Raw genomic sequence first — 21,276 nt, 5'->3', positions numbered from 1 at the left:
AGCCTTACCTATAGGCCACAGTACCGGCTCCCCAGCCGCTGAGGTTCCTTCCGGCCCTAAGAGGGCTCTCCTTAGCTGCGGTGCGGCACCCTGACCTGCCTCATTGGCCGGGGTCTTCTTACGTGTGTCTGACGATGCTCCAAGGCCCTCTGATCACAGGCCCGGCATCACCCTGGAGGCCGTGTCAGGTGCAGCAGACACCTCACAGACCCCAGAGCCCTGCGTTCCCGAGGCCTCCCTGGGCAGCAGGCCCACCTCTCCAAGGGGCAACCCTGCTCAGGCAGGGAGGCTGGTGGTGTGCGCTGCCTGGAAAGGACCCCTGAGGAGGCGGTGGGCGTCGCGTCCAGCACTGAGCCATGGGGAGAGGGCAGAACGTACCAGCTGCGTGCCCTCAGGCACCAGGCTGCAGGACTGACCAGGGCCCACAGAGCCACCCACACGGCCTTCAGGAGGGAAACCCCAGGTCCGCTCTGTCACCCTCGGGGGGCCCCTGTGCACCTCACACACAAGGGGATGGAGTGGGAGAGGTGAGGCGAAGTGAGTGAGGGTCTGACAGAGGGTCCTGCGCCCTGGTCGGGCACAGGAGCGGGCACCGACGCTCCCAGGGGAAAGGGCCCAGGCGGCAACCGCAGGCGGCACGGTCCCTGGTCAGGAGCATTCCTGTCACACTCAGCTGGTCCCCCAGGAGTTGCTGGGCCTGCAAGAAGCCCGCCCTGGAGTCCTGGGAATCATTATCCAACATGCCCACCAATGTTCCCACCCCCAAACTGCACGTCGGACTCCTGTCCCGGATGCTCCAGGGGGGCTGCCAGCCCTCGAGCTCCAGAACTACTCGGACCAGATGACACGCCCACGCCATCCTGGCCCACGTGGCCTTCTCCGCGGGCAGGGCAGCCTGTGGCGCTGCCCCTCCCTGTGCCATGGGGGCAGCGGGCAGGGGTGCTTCCAAGCCCTGTGGGCAGGACCCCAGCAGCCTAGCTCAGTCCACCCCTGCTCCCTGCCCCCCAGGACCTTCATCCTCACCTGCTCCCTCACGCAGCTTCTCTTTGGCTTCTGGTTGCTGTACCTGGAGATGATCCATGGACAGTGGCTGCTCACCGGCCACATCCAGGTCTGGCAGACCCTGGTCCCCTGGTTAGGTGGCCTGAATTGAGCCAGCATGCTGGTAAATGCCAGGGCCACCCGGAAGTGGTCGCCCAACACTGCCTGGGGTCTGCAGGTGTCTCACCTCTCTGCCCCCCAGGCCCTCAGGTGCACCTCCCCCGCCCCTGGGTCTTCAGGCGCCCTCCTGCCCGCCCGACCCAAGGTGTGTTTCTGGGCCAGCTTGAACCACAGCGCCATCTCGGCCTGCACTATGTCTTACCTGCTACCCTGGGACTCGTGCCCGCTGGTGAGGGACAGGACAGCAATGCCACCGTGAGGAGGCAGTTGGTGGCCCTCAGGGGACAGGGACGGCAGTGAGGTGGGCATGGAGGCAGCCCCAGCGATGCCCGCACCCGCAGCACCTCCGTGCTGGCTGCCCCAGGGATGCCCGCACCACAGCACCTCCGTGCCGGTGCCCCGCAGGCCTCGCCCTCCTGGGGACCATGCTGTACTTCCGGTACCCGAGGCCTGCCAGCCTCTGGCCGTGTGGAAGACAATGTCGATGTCTTCGTCCCGAGCCTCAGCTGGACGCCTTCACCACCTGGCCCTTCCTCTTCATCCTGGTCACAGTGTTGGCGGATCCTGGGCCTCCCACCCCAAGGGCACGGCCCCTAGCATCTCCCGGGGGTGCAGAGTGCGCCCTGTGGGTGAGCCACCGGCTCCTCTGAGGCCACGGCCTGACACCTGGGCCCTGCGGCTGCACCTGCCGGGGCTGGGCCGGTTTGTGTGAACTCTGCCTGCGTCCTCCCCAGGCCCTGGCCGCCTTAGGAGCCTACAGCCTCCCCCTCCAGCATGCCCTGGGGGGCTGGGGGCTGGGGGCGCTCAGAAGCCCCCCCAGCAGAGAGGGGAGAAGAGGGACTGGTGGGGGCTGGGTGTCCTCGGGAATGTAGAGTTGGAACCTCATGTCCCGGTGGGGAGGTGGAGGACGACCTACCCTGCACACATGGAGACCCCGTCCGAGAGACCCCCCCAGGAAGGGAGGAGGAAGGGACACCAGATCCCGCCGGCCTCGGGGCCGACACTCAGGTGCTTGCTAGGGCACAGTGCCACCAGGCCGAGGGGCCGCTGGTGTGGGAGGGGCCCTGGTGTGCAATGCTCCAGAGTTAGACCCTGTGCTTAAGCTCTGTTTGCACTGAAAGGCAGAGCAATGGAGAGATGAGGGAGAGAGATCTTCCATCTGATGGTTCACTCTGCAAGGGCTGCAATGGCTGGGGCAGACCAAGCTAGACCAGGAGAGCCTGGTGCAGGACTCAAACCCAGACTGCCAGTGTGGCGGGCAATGGCTTAACGCACTGCACCCCAATGCAGACCCCCAGATGGTAGTTCGAGATTGTCTGCTTGTGGCCATCGTGTGATGTCACCTGTGTACACGGCCACATGCCACTTACCTGGAATGATACTACAGCCCGCCCACTCGGCTGTGACTCCCCGGAGTGGGGACGGGGGTCTGACTCCAGCGCCCATCCACTGCCCTGCTCCCACGGTCTGTGAAAGTCACTCAGCATTGGGAGCAAGGGGTCATCCAAGCTAGCTCTGATCATTGCACAACGTAAGACAAACCCAAGTGGAGCCAATCCAGTGACCCGCTGGCAAGCCAAAGTGTTAATATCTAGAAAGACCAGGGCTGGGAGGGACAGCCCCAGCCCAGCACAGCCACAGGAGACTCAACCCCAGATGGGACCAGGGACTGGGGAGATAGTACTGCCATGAAGAATACTGTTGGGGGATCTGATGCAGTGGCCTAGTGGCTAAAGTCCTCACCTTGCAAGCGCTGGGATCCCATATGGCTGTCGGTTCATGTCCTGACAGCCCCTCTTCCCATCCAGCTCCCTGCTTGTGACCTGGGAAAGCAGTGGAGGACGGCCCAAAGCCTTGGGACCCTGCACCCGCGTGGAAAACCCGGAAGAAGCTCCAGGCTGTGGATTGGATTGGTGCAGCTCCGGCCATTCTGGCCACGTGGGGACTGAATCATCGGATGGAAGATCTTCCTCTCTGTCTCTCCTCCTCTCTATCTGACTTTCTGATAAAACTCAACAAAAATCTTAAAAAACAATGCAACTGGGCCCCTAACCCACGCCCAGGCCACACCCCTTCTCTCCAAGACCAGCAGCCATGTCCTCTGTCCTTATCCCCTGCTCACCCTCGGGAAGGAGGTGGTGGGACAGGAGCAAGCAGTTGGAGGAAGAGCCCTTAGAGCGATTACGTGATATTTGCTAAGACTCTCATTCAGTCAACACAGAACATTCCGTGGCTCTCTCCTGCCCCAGGCCACTTACAGGGCACCTGTCACGGGACCACGAGGGCAGGCCCAAGACGGTCATTATGATGCCAAGTTTAGAGCTGGGAAGGAAAGCGGGGAGGCACTGGGAGAGACAGGGAAGGGGGATGGCGGCCCAGGAGGACAGCCCCACACACTGGACCCAGCTGGCCGGAACAGACATGGTGCAGACTGGAACTGCCAACCACAGTAGGCTGCTCGGGCCTGCTCCCTGCAGAGCAACCTAAGTGAACCCCAAATCACACAGTGCATGGGGAGACCAGCGGTCTGCCGCTCGCCAGTGAGAGGCTAGCTCACCAGTCTCTGGCCTGGGAACTCACTCGGGGCTGCGCCTGCAGGGGACAGCGGTCGGAAGCGCAGGCTGTCAGCTCCCCGTGAGAGGAGGAGGGGAGGACAGACGTGAGGGCCAGCAGGTGGCACCCAGCACCCGGAGTCTACATGGGGCCAGGGTGAAGCTGCAGGGTGCCCTCTGGTCAGTCCCAGGACAGGGCTCAGCCTCAGACACTGCGCATTCCTGCCACCCACCAACTGACCCGCATACGGCATGTGCCTGGCGGACCCCAGCAGCACTCCCTGGACCAGATCTGCATATGGGGCCCCACTGAGCCAGGGGCTGGAGCACATGGGGTACTGGGTGCTTAGTCACCTCAGCTAGCTGCCAGGTTCCTTAAGATTTATTTACAGGGCCTGGCGCCGTGGCCTAGTGGCTAAAGTCCTCACCTTGAATGCACTGGGATCTCATATGGGCGCCGGTTCTAATCCCGGCAGCTCCAGTTTCCATCCAGCTCCCTGCTTGTGGCCTGGGAAAGCAGTCGAGCCCAAAGACTTGGGATTCGGCACCTGTGTGGGAGACCCAGAGGAAGTTCCTGGTTCCTGGCTTTGGACTGATTCAGCTCTGGCTGTTGTGGCCACTTAGGGAGTGAACCAGCAGATGGAAGATCTCTTGAAGGGAGTCCCTGCACCCCAAAAGCCGCCAGGGACATCAGGTCCCCAAAAGCCGGCATCACGCCACGGGCCAGGAAGTTGTGTCTTCTCCCAAGCAAACCTCAGACGCCTCGGGATGTCACGGACAGCCCGTTACCGCTCACCACGTCATCACCTTACTGGCTCAGTCTGGGTTGACCCACGCCAAGAAATGGGGGTGCAGGCCGGGAAACTCCAAGGTGCCCCCCACTTCCCACGCTTTCTCTGCACTTCATAAGGGGGTGTCGTTGGCTGCTGCGTCCAGCAGGTGGCGCTGCCGCGTGGACCCAATTTCTGTTTTTCCCTCCTGGACTCCAGGTGGGCAAATGCCAGGGGTGCAGATGGGGGACCCTTGGCCTCCCGGGCCAGCTGTGCATCTGCTCGACGCACGCCTGCCACAGGGGCAGGGACACCAGCTGGGGGATACTGTGCGCTCCTCTCAGTCCTGAGCAGTGAGGTCCCGGCTGCTGGATCCCTTCATTTGCAAGTTGCATGCGATCCCAGCCCCACAGCCTTCACTCGCCATCCTGGGACCGGATTCAGAGGAATCTTATCCTTCCCCCTCCCAGAGCCCCGCCTTGGTCAGCTGCTTTCCCAGGTGCACAAGTGGGGAGCTGGATCAGAAGTGGACCAGCTGGGACTTGAACCAGTGCCCACATGGGACTCTGGTGTCAGGTGGAAGTTTAACCCCATGTGCCACTCTTGATGAACTGAGTGTGGCTTGAACTTGGCTGCCGGTCTGCAGCTGCAAGAGTAGCTCCAGCAAGGTTTCTATGCATGGTCTGCTGCCTTCCCCGACCCGTGTGGCCCACTGCTGGTCTCCACTCAACCACAGCCCAGGCCACTCCCAGTGTCCCGAGCTGGGGCCCTCCCTGCCCCCAGCTACTGCAGGCATTTGGACTCAGGGAAACCAGAAGACAAAATCTTAAATCTTTCTCACTCTTTGACCTGCTCCAACAAAATAAAGACAGCCCTCGCCTGCAGCCCCTGCTGATGAATGCCGAGCCCAGGTGAGCCAGGCCAGACCCTGGGCTGCAGCACCCACAGGCTCAAGCAAGTCCCCCGTGGTGGGGGCTGGGCCTGGCAGGAGGGCTGCGGGGCTTCCCTGCTGGGCCACTGCTCTGTAGCTGAGCAGGAGAGCTGGGACTTGGGGCGGACCAGGCTGGGCAGGGCTACAGCACCTGTTGGCCCGCATGTGAGCTGGGTTAGGAGAGCCATTCTAGAAAAGGCCAGGCTGCGGGCTGACCAGGCTTTGCCACAGATCAGCTGGCAAGTGCCAGGATAGGGGCAAGTCCTGTCAGGCTAGACCACAGAACCACCTGGAAAGTGCAGGATCCAGGGCTGGGAGCGGGCCCAGCAGGGAGACTGGGCATCTCTGCTGATGTGCTGTAACCCCCACTGTGAGCATGAACACAGGGTTGAGGGCTGGTCTGGCTGGACAGGCCGGGCACCTGCGGGCATGAGCGTGAGCTGGACAGTGGAGTTGATTAGGTTGAGCCAGGCTCCAATGCCCATTGCCACGTATGAGAGCTGAGTGGGATGTGGGACGGACTGGACCAGCCGAGTGTGTGGTGGGTGGGTGCAGGCTGGGTTTGTGCATGAGATGGGGCTGGGAACAGAACTGACCAGGCAACTGTAACCACAAGCGTGTGTGTTGTGGGGAATGGACTGAGCTGAACCCCACATTAGCTGGCACACACAGGAGTCAGGTCTGGGGTTGCCCCAGGTCTGGGGTTTCTTTGGAGACCCCCCCCAAAAGCATGGTTGGACTCAGAACAAATTGGAAGCAATGCTCTCATCCACTTTCCTCCTTTCCTCGACCCGCGCCACCCTGGTCAGTGGTACACGTGGGCACGCATCCTTCTCCAGAGCCTAACTACCCGCCACACACTCAGCCCTCACACCACATCAAAAATAAAGTTGATTTTTAAGTTAAAAAAAAAATACAAACAGTCCTAACTTTCAGGGGACCTGCCTGTGGGGGGGCACGGGGGGACGCGGGGGGACTCGGGGGGGGGACACAGGGGGACGCGGGGGGACGCGGGGGACGCGGGGGACGCGGGGGGGACACTGGGGAACGCCCGTCCCCAGGGTTGTGCGCCGCAGGCACAAAATGCGTTCGGGAAAGTGAGAGGACACGAGGCGGAGCGCGCGCCTGGGCGGTGGCCCGGGCAGGTGTCCCCCTAGTGATGGGCTGCGCCCCTGCATTCCCGGGTCAGGGGACTATTCTAGAAAAGGCCAGCGCGAGCGGAAGGTCTTGTGGTGGGCGGGGGAGGTGGAGGGCAGGCAGGGGTGCTGGTGCCTGGGTAGGGGGTACAGGGAGCCAGGCTTGTTGGCATTTCACGCAGGACACTGCAGCGGCCACGCCCCACGTTGCCATCCGCAGGATTCCTGCCACCTCCGTGCTGCTGGACCTGGGCCACTCGCGGTCGGTGCCCACGCTGGGCCAGTCCTCTGCTGGGCACGGGGGACCCGTGGAGCTGCAGGGACAGACAGCGCCTGCAAGAGCTGCGGGAGCGACCCTTGGGCTCCACGGCCAGGTCGCACCCGGCTGTTTAATGGCCTGGCCTCGTGGCAGGACCCGTCCACACCAGCAAGGCCAAGGCATTCAGGCCTCGCAGCTGGGCCCACCCCCGCCCACCCTCAGCCCGGGCAGAGCTGCCAGGACCCAGCCATCCCTCTCCTGGGAGTTTCCCCAAAGGAAACAAACTCTGTGAAAGTTGCTGCAGCTCAGTTCACAACAGCCGAGCTACAGAAACCACCCAGGGGTCCGCTGACGTCAGCACCGTGGGGTACTATACAGCCATCAAAACGGGGGAGTCTTTGGCAACGAAGTGGATGCAGCCAGAAACTTCTGCTTAGTGGAATAAGCCAGTCTCAAGAAAGCAAACATCATGTGTCGATCTGATCTGTGGTGACTAACTCACATGGCGAAAACAAAGCCCTGTAACCCACAGTGGGCAGACACTGGGACAGCTCGTGTGTGTGCACGTGTGTGTGTGTGTGTGTGTGTGTGCTCTCAAGAAACAATTTTTCATTTTCTCTGCCTTCCAGTTGTTTAATTCTTTTTTAAAACATTCATTCGTTTTTATTTAAGAGTAGATATAAGAGAGAAGGCAAAGATCTGCCACCTGCTGGTTCACTTCCCAAGCAGCCGCAATAACCCGGAGCTGAGCCAATCTGAAGTCAGGAGCCAGGAGTCTCTTCTGGGTCTCTCATACAGGTGCAGGGTCCCAAGGCTTTGGGCCGTCCTTGACTGCCTTCCCAGGCCACAGGCAGGGAGCTGGATGAGAAGCAGAGCTGCTGGGATTAGAACCAGCACCCATATGAGATCCCAGCACATGCAAGGTGAGGATGTTAGCCACTAGGCTACTGCACTGGGCCCAGTTGTTCAAATTCTTTACCTAGCCGAGCGCTAAGCCTGTGCTCGAGTAGTGAGCTGAAAGCACGTCATGGGGAAACTTCAAGAAAAAAATGAGGGAGGGGAATGTGGGCAGGAGGGGGCAGAAATCCCACCATACTCTAGCTGTATTGTGAAATATGTGAAATGTTTTTCTCATCTTGCACACACTGGGATCCCATGTGGACGCCAGTTCTAATCCCGGCAGCTCCACTTCCCATCCAGCTCCCTGCCTGTGGCCCGGGAAAGCAGTCCAGGATGGCCCAAAGCTTTGGGACTCTGCACCCGCCTGGGAAACCCAGAGGCAGCTCCAGGCTCCTGGCTTCCAACTGGCTCAGCTCTGACTGTTGCAGCCACTTGGGCAGTGAACTAATGGATGGAGGATCTTTCTCCTCTCTGTAAATCTATCCAATAAAAATAAATATTTGTTAAGATATGTGAAATTTCTTCACTTTATATGAATCACTTTAATTTTTTTAAAGATTTATTTTATTATTTTATTTGAAAGTCAGATATACAGAGAGGAAGATCTTCCATCCGATGATTCACTCCCTAAGTGAGCGCAACGGCCGATGCTATGCCGGTCCAAAGCCAGGAGCCAGGAACTTCTTCCGGGTCTCCTACACGAGTGCAGGGTCCCAAGGCTTTGGGCCGTCCTCCACTGCTTTCCCAGGCCACAAGCAGGGAGCTGGATGGGAACTGGAGCTGCCGGGATTAGAACCGGCACCCATATGGAATCCCGGCACGTTTAAGGCGAGGACTTTAGCCGCTAGGCCACGCCACTGGGCCCTACATGAATCACTTTTTAAAAAATGATGTATTTACTTGAAAGGCAGAGAGATGGGGGGCCGACACTGTGGCATATTAGGTTAAGCCTCCATCTGTGGCTCCACATGGGCACCAGTTCAATCCCGGCTACACCTCTGCTGCAGCTCCCTGCTAATGGTCTGGAAGAGCTGCAGAGGACGGCCTAAGGCCTTGGGACCCTGCACCGGCGTGGGAGACCGGGAAGAGGCTCCTGGCTTCAGAGCAGCTTAGTTCCAGCCTTTGTGGCCATTAGGGACAGCGAAGAGATGGGTGATCCCTGACTCAAGTACAGTCAGACAAGCAGGTGTGACCCCCCCCAGCGAGCGAGCCAGCCGAGGCGTGACCCCCAGCGAGCCAGCCGAGGGTGTTGTTGACCCTTTCAGATAAATGGATTGGGGAAGTCCTGACTGGGATGCCCGCTCTGTAGCTGAATACGACTGCCGGGGACTGTGCTGGCCACTTCCAGTCAAGGCACTGCCATAGCCAGGGCCACCAGCTGATCCAGTTTTGGGCAACTGGCAGCCCCTACCCAGAATCCCCACTTGTTGTGGAAGCCCCACAGCGAGATGAAGGAAGATAGAACCATGACGGTCACTCCTGGTAGCCAAGGGGAATTTCTAGAACTTTCCTTTTACCCGTGGGAGGCAGAGGGAAATGTCCACATTTAACAGGAACCTAGACCATCGCCAGCTCCGGGATCACACAGGACGCGTACTTAGATCTGGCAGACTCGCTCTGGGATGGCCCAGAGCCCATACCACATGTCATGTGTCACCTGTCTCTCCCACGGGTAAGCCACAGCAGCAGTCCAGTCCCCCAGGACTGCTCCTTCACAGCCAGGGCATACAGCTGGCTTGTGGGTGGACAGCAGGCCCAGCCGGAAGGCAGAACATGCAGCTGTGGCCAAGGCCAGCCCCTGTCCATCACGGGCCTTTCCTGTCCCTGCCGGGTCCCAGGTCAGACCCAGGGTACTCCCTCCCCCAGACATACTCACCCCAGCTACTGGGAAGCTGGGAACTGGGACGTTATTCTCACAGAGCTTGAATGAGCCCCGTAACCTAACAGGAGCGCCCAGACCAGAAAGCAGAGCCGCCTCCTCCAGGGGCGTGGCACCCTGAGACGGACGGGGTGCGGGGGTGCCATGAGTCCGACAAACCAGCCCGAGAAACCAGTTAGACATCGGGTCACAGCCCAGCTGTCTCCCCGCCCGACTCCTCGCAGCGGCCCCCCGTACGCGGCCTGCGGGACCCCGCACCCGGAGCGGAGACCCAGACATCCTCGTAGAACCTACCACAGCTGAGTACAGGCTGGCGGCGCCCTGCTGGGCTCTGGACCCAGGCTGCCCACACTCCGTCCACTCCAACTCGGCCACCTGCTTCCTGTGGCCCTGGCCCAGCCCCCACCTGTGCCCCAACTTCCTCAGCCGCCGCGGGGTTGGGTAGAGAGGGGTGTCAGCACACACCAAGTCAGGCCCAGGCCTCCCCAGGTGTCAGCCACGTCTGTCTGTGCGTCTCTCTCACCAGCATGTGCTGCCAACACAGCACCCACTCCCGGCCAGCGGGGCGCACTCTGCCCTCCCCAGCGGCCGGTGGCCCTGGCGCACTTGGCGCGCACTTGGCGAGCCCTGCAGGCCCCGTGCCCGGAGTGGCAGTGCTGGAACGCCTCCAGCTGGCACGAGGGCTGTTGGGGGTTTGTGTTTGAGAGGAGAGCGGTTGTTGGGGGCTTCTCTGACAATTTCACTAATAACTCCTGGCTTAGCCTGTCATTAGCAGCTTAGCGTGCTGAGGGTTATTTAGTAAGCTGTGCCTCTAATCACGCGTTATTTGCCTCAGCGGCTCACATGGCCTGTAATTTTCCACTAATTAAGACTTTTTAAATACATACGCATTTACCCACTCTTCTGCGCCCTCTGCTCCCCTCATGCTGTGCCCACCCAGCCCCACTCTGGGGAATGGGGTCCCACAGAGCAGTGGGGGGACACCCGTGGGCCCTGCCCCGACCCCAGTGAGGACAAGAGGCATCGAGTCTCAACCCAGCCAACCTCACATTTGAAAAGCAGCAGATCCACCAAGGGCCCCAATTCTTCCTCGCCCCAGCTGCAGCTCCTGTTCCAGAAGGTTCTAAACCGCCCCCCCACACACACACACAGCAGCTTTCCAACTACTAGACATTCAGACTCCACTCACCTCAAACGGCTTTATTTCCCCAGTGTGGGAAAGCTGAGGATGGCATCTGTGGTCCCGGTATCCCTCCAAGACCCCCTCCCCACCCGCCCCGCAGAAACGGGGGCTTTGGGGAGACAGGCAGGGGTCTCCAGAGCTGATCCTCCCAGGGGGCGGTCCGGGAGGAGCCGGGCCTGCTCCGGTGGAACTGACAGCCCCGGGGCCAGCCCTACGGGGCCCAGGCGTGGGCACAGGCCCAGCTCAAAGGTGAAGGCCACCAGGTCGGGGAGGGTCAGTGGGGCTCCTCCTCTCTGGGCGAGCAGGTTCAGTCTAGGAGGAAGAGAAGGGGTGCAGGTGGAGCAGGAGGAGCGGGGTGCCAGGTGAGGCAGGCAGGGAGGAGGCGCCACCCACGGTCACCAGAGGCCAGCGCGGGACAGGAGCCAGCCCCAGCCAGCACCCAGGGGTGCAGCTACCCTGCACACTGACCTGAGGGTGCGGGCGGGGATGGGGGTGGCGGGCCCCCGGGGGGCAGCAGCGCCGAGCGGCTCAGCGCCTCGGCCACCCAGCCCAGCATGTGGCTGCAGTGCCGCACCTGTGGAGCACAGTGGGGTCAGGGGCTGGGGTGGACGCCCTGCCCGCCACCGGGCCTGACCCCAGCCCGGCCCCGGCACCAAGGCCTCACCTCTCGCTCCAGCCCTTTCAGGCGTTTCTCATACTCGCGGATCTGACCCAGCTTCTTCAACACCGTGTCCACCCTGCGAGGTGAGGGCTCAGGTCAGCGGCCCGCTGGCCACAAGCCCCGCCCACGCCGGAAGCCCCGCCCTGTGCCTCTGCAAGCCCCGCCCATGCCGGAAGCCCCGCCTCGTGGTTCTGCAAGCCCCGCCCACGCCGGAAGCCCCGCCTCGTGCTTCTGCAAGCCCCGCCCACGCAGGAAGCCCCGCCTCGTGCCTCTGCAAGCCTCGCCCACGCTTGGACCCCGCCCATCAGAGGCCCCGCCCCTTCCGCCTCACTTCTGCGATGTGCGCTTCAGACGCTCCGAGTCGCTGTCCCGTTTGTCCCGCGCACGCGCAAGCAGGAAGCTTTCCTTGTGCACCGACTCCCACGTCAGCAGCCTGCGCTCGGCCTCCTTGGACATCTGGATCCCTGCGAGGTGGGGCCGGAACTCCGGATAAGACCCCGCCCCACCAGGCCCCGCCCCACGAGAGGTCCACCCGACACGCCCCTTCCCAGGCCACACCCATTGGGCCCTGCCCACGAGCGGCCCGCCCCAGCAGAGACCCACCCAGGCCCTGCCCTTTTCCCCAGCCACCACCCCATATCAGGCCACGCCCACAAGAGGCACGCCCCTTCCCAGACCTCGCCCGATAGGTCCCCTCCCACTGGAGCCACGCCCCCGGACGCCCGAGTTCTCACGGAAATGCTCTGCGAAGGCCATGGGCGTGGAGGTGGCCCTTTGGCGCTTGCGCAGTCTTCTGAGGAGGAGGCGCACGTGGGAGATGATGATGAGGGGCGGGGCCAGCGCCGGCCGCGAGTGGAATTCCCGGATGAGGCTGTAGCGCTGCGCCTTCCAGTAAAGGTCGCTGTTGCCCTGCACTTTGCCGAAGGTGTGGCTGCAGAGGCCAGAGGTCAAGGGCAAAGGGGTCAAGCTCACCAGGCACAGTTTAGGAACCCCAGGCAGATGGCAGCACGGGATTAGAAATCAGTTTGGGGGCCAGCGGCGTAGCCTAGTGTCTAACGTCCTCTCCTTGCACGTGCCGGGATCCCATATGGCACCGGTTCTAATCCCGGCTGCTCCACTTCCCATCCAGGACTCTGCACCTGAGTGGGAGACCCGGAAGAGCTCCGGGCTCCTGGTTTCGGATCGGCTCAGCTTTGGTCACTGTGGCCACTTGGGGAGTAAACCAGCAGATGTAAGATCATTCTCCCTGTCTCTCCTGTGTAAATCTGACTTTCCAGTAAAAATAAGTCTTTTTTTAAATCAGCTTGGCAAGGCGAAGGGTCATATGTCAGAGGTTGATTTAGGGATGGTGTCACACCTTAAGGTAAAGGTTGGTGTCAGAATTGAATTCTGATTCAAAAGCCAGTGTGGACACAGAGAACAGAACGGAGGCAATACTACCAACCTTACAGAGATTAAAAGGATTGTAAGAAAATCCTACTGGTGATATTAAAGCAAATGGCTAGAAACAAATTACCTAAACCGACACGCCAAGGAAATAGATCTCAGGAGATTAGCACAAGGAAAAAGATTAGAGGAGCAGGCTCCTGGCTTTAGGCTGGCCAGACTGACTGACCAGGTTTTTGTTTTGGGGGATTTTGTTTGTTTATTTTGAAGATTTATTTATTTATTAATTTATTAGAAAGTCAGATATACAGAGGAGGAGAGACAAAGAGGAAGATCCTCCATCCACTGATTCACTCCCCAAGTGAGTGCAACAGCCGATGCTATGCCTATCCGAAGCCAGGATCCAGGAACTTCTTCTGGGTCTCCCACACGGGTGCAGGGTCCCAAGGCTTTGGGCCGTCCCTGACTCCTTTCTCAGGCCACAGGCAGGGAGCTGGATGGGAAGTGGAGCTGCCGGGATTAGAACCGGCGCCCATATGGGATCCCAGCACGTTCAAGGCAAGGACTTTAGCTGCTAGGCCATGCCGCTGGCCCCTATTTTATTTATTTTTAAAGGAGAGAGAGGCTTAGTGGCTACAACCCTTGCCTTGCGTGAACTTAAAAAGAAAAAGAAGAGAAGTCGGTCTCCCCACTGGGGCACAGGCGGGAGAACCACAGGACCGACTCAACTGACAGAGGCGTTTGGAAAACCCCACATCAGGATCTTAAGGACAAAAATTTGAAATTCCTAAACCTAGGAATAGAAGGAAAGTCTTTAATGTGGTAGAGGATGCTTGTGAAAACCCAGAGCTAACATCATATTCAGTGCAGAAATACTGCAATTTCCACCCCTAAGATCAGGAATAACACAAGCCTCCTTACTTTCAACAAAATTTTCAACACTGCACAAGAGCCTGCCTGGTGCAATGCTTCCGTTGGCTAATCCTCCCCTTGCAAGGACAGAAGCCCATATGGGTACTAGTTCATGTCCCAGCTGCTCCACATGCCACCCAGCTCCCTGCCTGTGGCCTGGGAAAGCAGTGGAGGACGGCCCAAAGCCTTGGGACCCTGCACCCTCGTGGGAGACCCGGAAGAGCTCCTGGCTTTGGATCAGCTCGGCTCTGGCTGTTGCTGACACTTGGAGAGTGAACCAGCGGATGGAAGATCTTTCTGTCTCTCCTCTCTGTAAACCTGCCTTTCTATTAATAAATAAATAAATCTTGAGAGAGAGAGAGAGCCACAAGGAGGATGAATGAGCAGACATTGGTGCATCTCGATCCCAAACAATCCCAGAGCCTCGAAGCAGCTGGAGAGAGGCCTGGAGTGGATTCTCTCAAACAATCCACATCGCTCTGCTGGCCTGTGGACATTCTATTTGTAGCTTCCAGAGCCAAGAGGAAATCAATTCTGCTATTTGAAGCCTGGTGCTTAGCTATAGCAGGCTAAGGAAGTGTCAGCAGCTGGTTCACTGAGGCACGGAGCCATAGGAAAAGAACAGCGCTTTCACCACACAGACCTGGAATGGATGAACTTCCACACCCCCAGAGGAGACTGGACGCCTCCCTCACAACACACACACCACACACAAACCAACTCAGACTGGACCCCTCCCTCACACCACACACAACCAACTCAGACTGGACCCCTCCCTCACACCACACACAAGCCAACTCAGACTGGACCCCTCCCTCACACCACACACAACCAACTCAGACTGGACCCCTCCCTCACAACACACACAACCAACTCAGACTGGACCCCTCCCTCACACCACACACAAACCAATTCAAACTAGATCCTTCCCTAAAACTACACACACCACACAAAAACCAACACAAACCAACTCAGACTGGACCCTTCCCACCACACACAAATCACTCAAACTGGACCAAAAGGCGGAGCATGAAGCCTTACAACTATAAAGATTCTCACAAAAAAAAAAACCCTTCAAATTTAAGAAAAAAATCTGCATGGATTTCAAAAAGTTCTACACCAAAATAAACTTTTAAATTTCATTTTCCACAAACTTTCAGAAATAATTTCCATACAACTAGATCTTCACAAGCTTAGATTTGGCAATATGTCCGTTTTTAAAAAGCCTTCATTTTTGTTGGAAGATTTATATAGAGAAGGAGAGACAGGAAGATCTTCCATCTGGCTAGCAGCCATTTGGATAATCAGTGGTACAAAAATATTTTGAAATCCATGCTTTTTTTTTTCATAATCTAACGTACATGCGTGTTTTTGGATGACCTCCCCGACACCCGAATGAAACAAAACCAGGAACCCAAGCAGCTGTCTGTGTTCTCAGGCACCAGAGGTGGACGCCAGCGACAGCTGGGTGGGTGTAAACAAAACAGGGCCTAGGTGTGGCACAGAACGGGAACGAAGCCACACACTGCCACAGGGAGGGGACCTGGAGAAGGTGGGGCTGGGCAATGGGCAGGGAGAGGCCAGGAGGTCTGTAACCCCTCACCCTGACCCTGGGCAGGGAGAGCTCAGGAGGTCTGGGCTGTAACCCCTCACCCTGACCCTGACCCTGACCCTGGGCAGGGACAGCCCAGGAGGTCTGGGCTGTAACCCCTCACCCTGACCCTGACCCTCACCCTGGGCAGGGACAGCCCAGGAGGTCTGGCCCGCCTGGACACGCCAGGGCAGCTTGGAGGGACACACAGCGGCCAGACAGCGTGGAGGCCTGGCCAAGCGGCCCACCTGAACATGGCGATGAGCAGATTGAGCAGCAGGATGTTGGCCACGAGCAGGAAGACCACGAGAAGCAGCACCACCAGCCAGTTGGCGTAGACCGAGACGCAGGGGCCGGCCTGCGGGCGCGGCGGGAAGGCCCAGAAGCCCTGCTCCGACGAGCAGTTGGCATGCTTCATGAAGATCACTGCCAGGGGAGAGGCAGGCGTGAGGCCGGGGGACAGGGGCCTGGGCAGGGGGCATGGAGGGAGACCCTCGGGCACATGAGAGGGGGACGCTACCATCCATGTCCTCCTGCGGAATCTGCCCGAAGATCTGCAGGTAGGGCCGGTAGAAGACACGGCGCAGGATGTTGGGGAGCTCGCGGTCCTGGGGCCTCAGCAGCCCCTCCGTGGCCACCCCGTAGGCAACGAGCCACACACAGAGGAAGAAGAGAAAGAAAAACACGTCCTTCATCTGCAGGAAGAAAACTGTGGAAGCTGAGCTGGCCCCGCCCCCGCCTCGGGCCCCGCCCCTTTCCACAGCCACGCCCAAAGCCCCCCCTCCAGCATCAGGCGCAGGCCCCACCCCAAGCTCAACACTGCCTTCCCTGTCCCGCCCCTTCCGCAGAAGCCCCGCCCCTCTTCCCAAGGCCCCGCCCACTTCGGCCCCACCCCTTTCTTAAGAAGTCCCGCCCCTGCTTCCAAAGCCAGACTCCACCCTCTCAGGATGCAGGCCGCTAAGGCCACGCCCCACTCCCACAGAGCCACGCCCCTTTCCCAACCCAGCCACGCCCCCGTAGAGTCACGCCCTGCTCTTCGTGACCCAATGGTGCCTCCTACTCCCAAGGCCAGTGACGCCCCCATAGAGCCACGCCCACTCCCACCAGCAGCCACGCCCCTGCCAAGCCGCACTAGGCCCCGCCCTCCCGGCAGCCTCACCATCTTGCTCACGATGACAATCTTGGGCCCCAGCTGCTTGTTGACGGTGAAAATGTGCAGCAGCCGCAGCGTGAAGACCATGAAGTCCAGGCACAGGACCGTGCGGCCCAGGTCATAGAGGCTGGAGGTCAGCCTGGGGCGTGGGGGAGACGTCAGGGGTCACCCAGGGCCCTGGAAGTGGGGCACAGGGCCAGGCATTCAGGGTCACCCGGTTTCCCTCCCGTTTACCCAGGCCTGAGCAGGCGGCTCCATCAGCCCTGAGGCCTGACGACCCCGCAGGAGTGCAGGCGAGGGGGCAGCAGGTCCAGCTGCTGCCTTGGGACCCCAGGACCCCATATTACAGCCTGCGTTTGAGTTCCAGGATGCTGCTCCTGGCTCCTGGCTTCAGCTTAGGCCAGTCCTGGCTGCTGTGGCCATTTGGGAAGCAAACCGGTGTGTGGAAGATTCTATCACCCTGCCTTTCAAACACACACACACACACACAAATGAAGTGGGGGAAACTGCAGGAATGTTGTCCAACACACCCCAAAACAAAACATGCAGAGTTCCTGCAAACTGATAAGCATATGATGAGCGACCAGATGGGAAATCAGATAAGACACTAGGACACCCAGCTCCCAGGGCACACCCCAAGGGACAACAGACCCCACAGGCAACCTAAGAATCTTCCCTTCTCACAGCCTGTACTCTGACTTTGGATAAATTGAAAACCTCGCACGAAAGGCAAAATGTGGAAACCTCCTAGATGGAAATGTGCAAGAATTTCCTTATGAGCTTGTGACTCAGAAATCAGATGTTTTATCCACAAGATCTGAAAATAATATATATATTAAAAAGATGTGAAAGCAACAGTAAGGAAAAGATGGCTCATGTGAGCGTGTTGAAATGGCGGGAGGTGGGCACACACCCACCGTGGAGAGGAATTCTACAGACTGGTCGGCCAGATGACAGAGCGTTAGCAGGTGCCATCAAAGGCAAACCCGAAAAAAGGCAATTGCTGAGAATGGAAAAAGAGTTCCGGGTTTTTGCTCCGGTCAGATGATCCCGTGTGGCAGAACGCAGGGAAAGCGTTTGGAGGAATTCTCTGTCCTGCTTTGGCCACCTTGGAAAACACATGTCGGGTGACTTTGGAAGGAAGAGTTGTTAAAGAATCAAAGATTGCTGAAGATAACAGACTGATGTGGCCAGACAAGGTCAGACAGCAGGACGTTCAGAGCCGCAGAATCGTCAAGATACAGGGCCAGAGGTGGACGCAGGAGCCTGAGAAACACTTGGGGCAAAGGATCGGAAGCAACCCAGCAGGACAAGTGAGACAATTGTGTGTAGCCATTGAGCTTATAAAAAGCCCACCCTCCTTAGCAGCCAGGGGTGCAGACCTGGACACAAGGTTGGACAGACGCCGTTCCCCAGCATAGCGGCCACAGTGCGAGATGGGCTGCACCAGTTTAAACGTCAGGGACAGACATGGCCTCCAGGGGGCGTTCTCGCACTCCACCACTCAGCTACCCTGCCAAGGACTGCGATTGCTCCATGATAAATACACCTGCCCTTGGGCCTGCAAAGTTCACATTGGGGGTGTAACCGTTCATGACTTTGGCATAGTAAAAGCAAATGGGAGGAGTTTCCATATTCTGGAACTAGCAAAACAAAGCATGGCTTATCTACTTTGTCCTGGAGCCTACGGGGACACTTCCCCGACCAGGCCGTGCTCTTCCTGACCAAGTGCCTGCGATGCGCTGGCGTGCCTGCAGCATGGTGACACACAGGGCTTTAGCCCTTTCGGCTCAGAAGCCAATGATATGCCAACCACAGCAAGGAACAAACAGGAGATTGGAAGTACTGGAGTTCATGTCACATTGCTGCTGGTGGCGTGTCGAACTGGCCACCTGGGAAATTGCAGAACAAGGATGTCGCTCTTGCATACTGGCGCCAGGCTGTGACCACAGCTAAGACTCAAAAGAGGGAAAAAAAGAGAGAGAAAGAAAAGAAAGAAACCTCGTGGGCATCAGGTTCAAACTAGAGCAGCCCAAATGGTTGGAACTAGGACTGTCAAGAGTTTTGGAAATCAAGGGGAGTTGGTGGAGAACTTTTTTCCGTTTAAGATTAATTCATGAGACCAGCACCACAGCGTCTAGCTTAAACCTCTGCCTGAAGCCTCGGCATCCCATATGGGCGCCAGTTCGTGTCCCGGCCGCTTCACTTCCCATCCATATGGCCTGGGAAAAGCATAGGAAGTTGGGCCAAGTGTGTGGGCGACCCCTGCACCCCTGGGAGAGACCTGGATGAAGGCCCTGGCTCCTGCCTTCAGCCTGGCGCAGCCCACCCACTGCAGCCCTTTGAGGAGAGGAGCTGCGGATGGGAGGTGCTGTGTCTCTCTTCCACTCTCTCTGTAACCCTGCCTTTTGATAAAGAAATATCTGAAAAGGCAGAGTAACAGACAGGAAAGGACACGGGAAGATCCCGCAGCCTTTGGTCGGTTCACTTCTCAGGAGCGGGCCCACAGCAGCCAGGGCCGAGCTAAGCTGATGTCAGGAACCCAGACGCCTGCCCCGGACTTCCTGTGGGCCACCGATCGCTGCCTTGCCAGGTGCAGGAGCAAAGCGCGAGGCAGGAAATGGACAGCTGGGTCCAGGAGATGCTGGTGCCGACACCGCAGCTTAACCTGAAGCACCACGACGCCGGCCTGTCCCAAGGAGATTTCTATCTCTGAGATTTTGTCTTACTTAGGAAAAGAATGACTTCTTTCTTTAGAACCTGCCAAGGGAAAACCTAATTCACCTAATTGTTGCCCGTGGTAGCTCTGGAATCCACAGGACTGAAACAGTAGGTGAGAGACAGAACGAGAGTGCACCAGCCATTCTCATAACCCAATCCTTCCACAGACGCTCGCGATGGCTGCGGCTTGGCCGACTGAAGCCGGGAACGGGGACCTTGACTCAGTTCTTCCCCGAGGGTGGCAGGAACTCACACCGTGTGCCTCAAAGTCTACACTGGCAGGAAGCTGAAGGCAGGACTCAGAGTGGAACTCGGAGCAGTACCAGGGTGGGACCTGGAGCAGGACCTGGCGCCAGACATCAGCCTGGCATTTTCATAGTAAAATCCAGTGTCTTAACTGGTGTCTTCAGGCCAAGCTAAATCCCCACCTCCTTGTGATATTTTCAAAGAAGGCATATGCTAACATAGCAAGAATGTCGGCCCAGCACGATGGATCAACTGGCTAATTCTCCACCTTCAAGCACAGGCATTCCATATGGGCACCGGGTCATGTCCCAGCTGCTCCACTTCCCATCAGCTCCCTGCTTGTGGCCTGGGAAAGCAGTTGAAGAGCCTTGGGACCCTGAACCCGCACAGGAGACCCGGAAGAGGCTCCTGACGCCTGGCTTCGGATTGGCTCAGCTTTGACTATTGCAACCATTTGGGGAGTAAACCAGCAGACACAAGATCTTTCTGTCGCTCCTTCTCTCTATAAATCTGCCTTTCCAATAAAAGTAAATAAATCTTTTAAAAATGAGAAGAAGGAAAAGCACACTTGGTTTCTGCTAGCATCCGTTCTCACCTGTGAGACGGGCCTGCAGGCAGACGTGCTTGCGTGGTAACTGGCAGGGTTTAAGAAGCGGGGCAGAGAGGACACACAGAGTCCTCCCTTGCCGGAGGTTTTCTGGAACCTCCTACCGTCCCACTCCGTCTTACAGGGCCGCAGGTGCAGAGGCTGTCAGAGTTACCCGCTGGCTGGGTCAGGGGTGTCCCACGTGGGGGCGGGTGGCACTCACCGGCAGCCCACGCCCAGCAGGAAGCAGGTGAGGGCCACGAGGTCGCACTGGTTCCAGGCGTCCGTGAGGTAGAGGTGCAGCCGCTGGCGCAGTGGGGCCTGCCCGGGCCCGGGGCCGCCACTGGCCAGGCTGCCCCAGCCGGCGCCCAGGCCCTGGCGCAGCTCCTCGCAGATCAGCGTGAAGGCCCAGAAGTAGAGCAGCAGCTCCAGCAGGCCGGGCCGCGGCGTCTGGAAGTCCACAAGCAGCACGCGGGCGAAGAGCAGCAGGAAAAGCAGGTAGCTGACCACGTTGCCCATGAAGGCTGTCACCGGCGCCCCCCAGAAGTGCGACCAGCGCCACAAGCACCGGCGCCACGTGTTGCCCCGGCAGCGGTCCTGGCTGTCCCCTGGCTGCTGCGAGACCCCCAGGGGTGTCTTCTCAGGGGGCTCGGCAGGCCTGCGGGGGGGAGGGAAAGGAGCCTCAGAATAACCTATGAACTCTGACATCTGACCTCCTTGGCCTGCAGGGTCTCTGACCCTGCCCGACACAAAAGGCAGCCTGACAAAGGGCCACCTGCGTGACCTTCACCCTCTGACCGCTGAAATCCACTACCATCCTGCGAGGCAACCTTCCACATTGGACTTTCTTCCTCCTCCTGGCCTCCAATCTGGGGGTTGAACCTCTCGAACCCCTGTTTGGCTTTTGGTTCCAAGTCTAGCTTCTTTTACCATGACAGCCCAAAGCTCCAGGGCCGCCGTTGTGGTGCAGTAGGTTAAGCTGCTGATTGCAACACCTGCAGGTTGCAGGCCTGAGGTGGGTCCCACCTCTGCTTCCGACACACCTGGGAAGCAGCAGGCGAAGGCTCAAATTCTTTATTGCTTGTTTATATTTTAAGATTTATTTGAGCCCAGTGTAGTAGCCTAGTGGCTAAAGTCCTCGCCTTGACTGTGCCGGGATCCCATATGGGCGCTGGTTCATATCCCAGCTGCTCCACTTCCCATCCAGCTCCCTGCTTGGGGGCTGGGAAAGCAGTTGAGGACGGCCCAA

The 21,276-nt window shown here is 58.7% G+C and overlaps 1 protein-coding gene across 1 annotated transcript in view; it reads right to left on the bottom strand.

The window, feature by feature from the left end:
- Positions 1-6,346: 6,346 nt before the first annotated feature.
- Positions 6,347-21,276, bottom strand: part of TRPM4 (transient receptor potential cation channel subfamily M member 4) — a 32,687-nt gene continuing 17,757 nt past the window's right edge. Inside the window, exons 17-27 of the mRNA XM_040978205.1 lie at positions 20,251-20,685; positions 16,481-16,613; positions 15,842-16,016; positions 15,570-15,747; positions 12,167-12,363; positions 11,764-11,896; positions 11,436-11,508; positions 11,227-11,345; positions 10,967-11,083; positions 6,757-6,864; positions 6,347-6,359 (exon numbers count right to left, since the gene is read on the bottom strand). Of these exons, the coding sequence (XP_040834139.1) occupies positions 6,347-6,359; positions 6,757-6,864; positions 10,967-11,083; positions 11,227-11,345; positions 11,436-11,508; positions 11,764-11,896; positions 12,167-12,363; positions 15,570-15,747; positions 15,842-16,016; positions 16,481-16,613; positions 20,251-20,685 (1,681 nt within the window). The remainder of the gene's footprint in view (positions 6,360-6,756; positions 6,865-10,966; positions 11,084-11,226; positions 11,346-11,435; positions 11,509-11,763; positions 11,897-12,166; positions 12,364-15,569; positions 15,748-15,841; positions 16,017-16,480; positions 16,614-20,250; positions 20,686-21,276) is intronic.

Source organism: Ochotona curzoniae, unplaced genomic scaffold, assembly GCF_017591425.1.
Source record: "Ochotona curzoniae isolate NIBS_2020 unplaced genomic scaffold, NIBS_Ocur_1.0 contig_2861, whole genome shotgun sequence".
Lineage (NCBI taxonomy): Eukaryota > Metazoa > Chordata > Mammalia > Lagomorpha > Ochotonidae > Ochotona > Ochotona curzoniae.
This window is presented reverse-complemented; position numbering and strand designations above follow the sequence as displayed.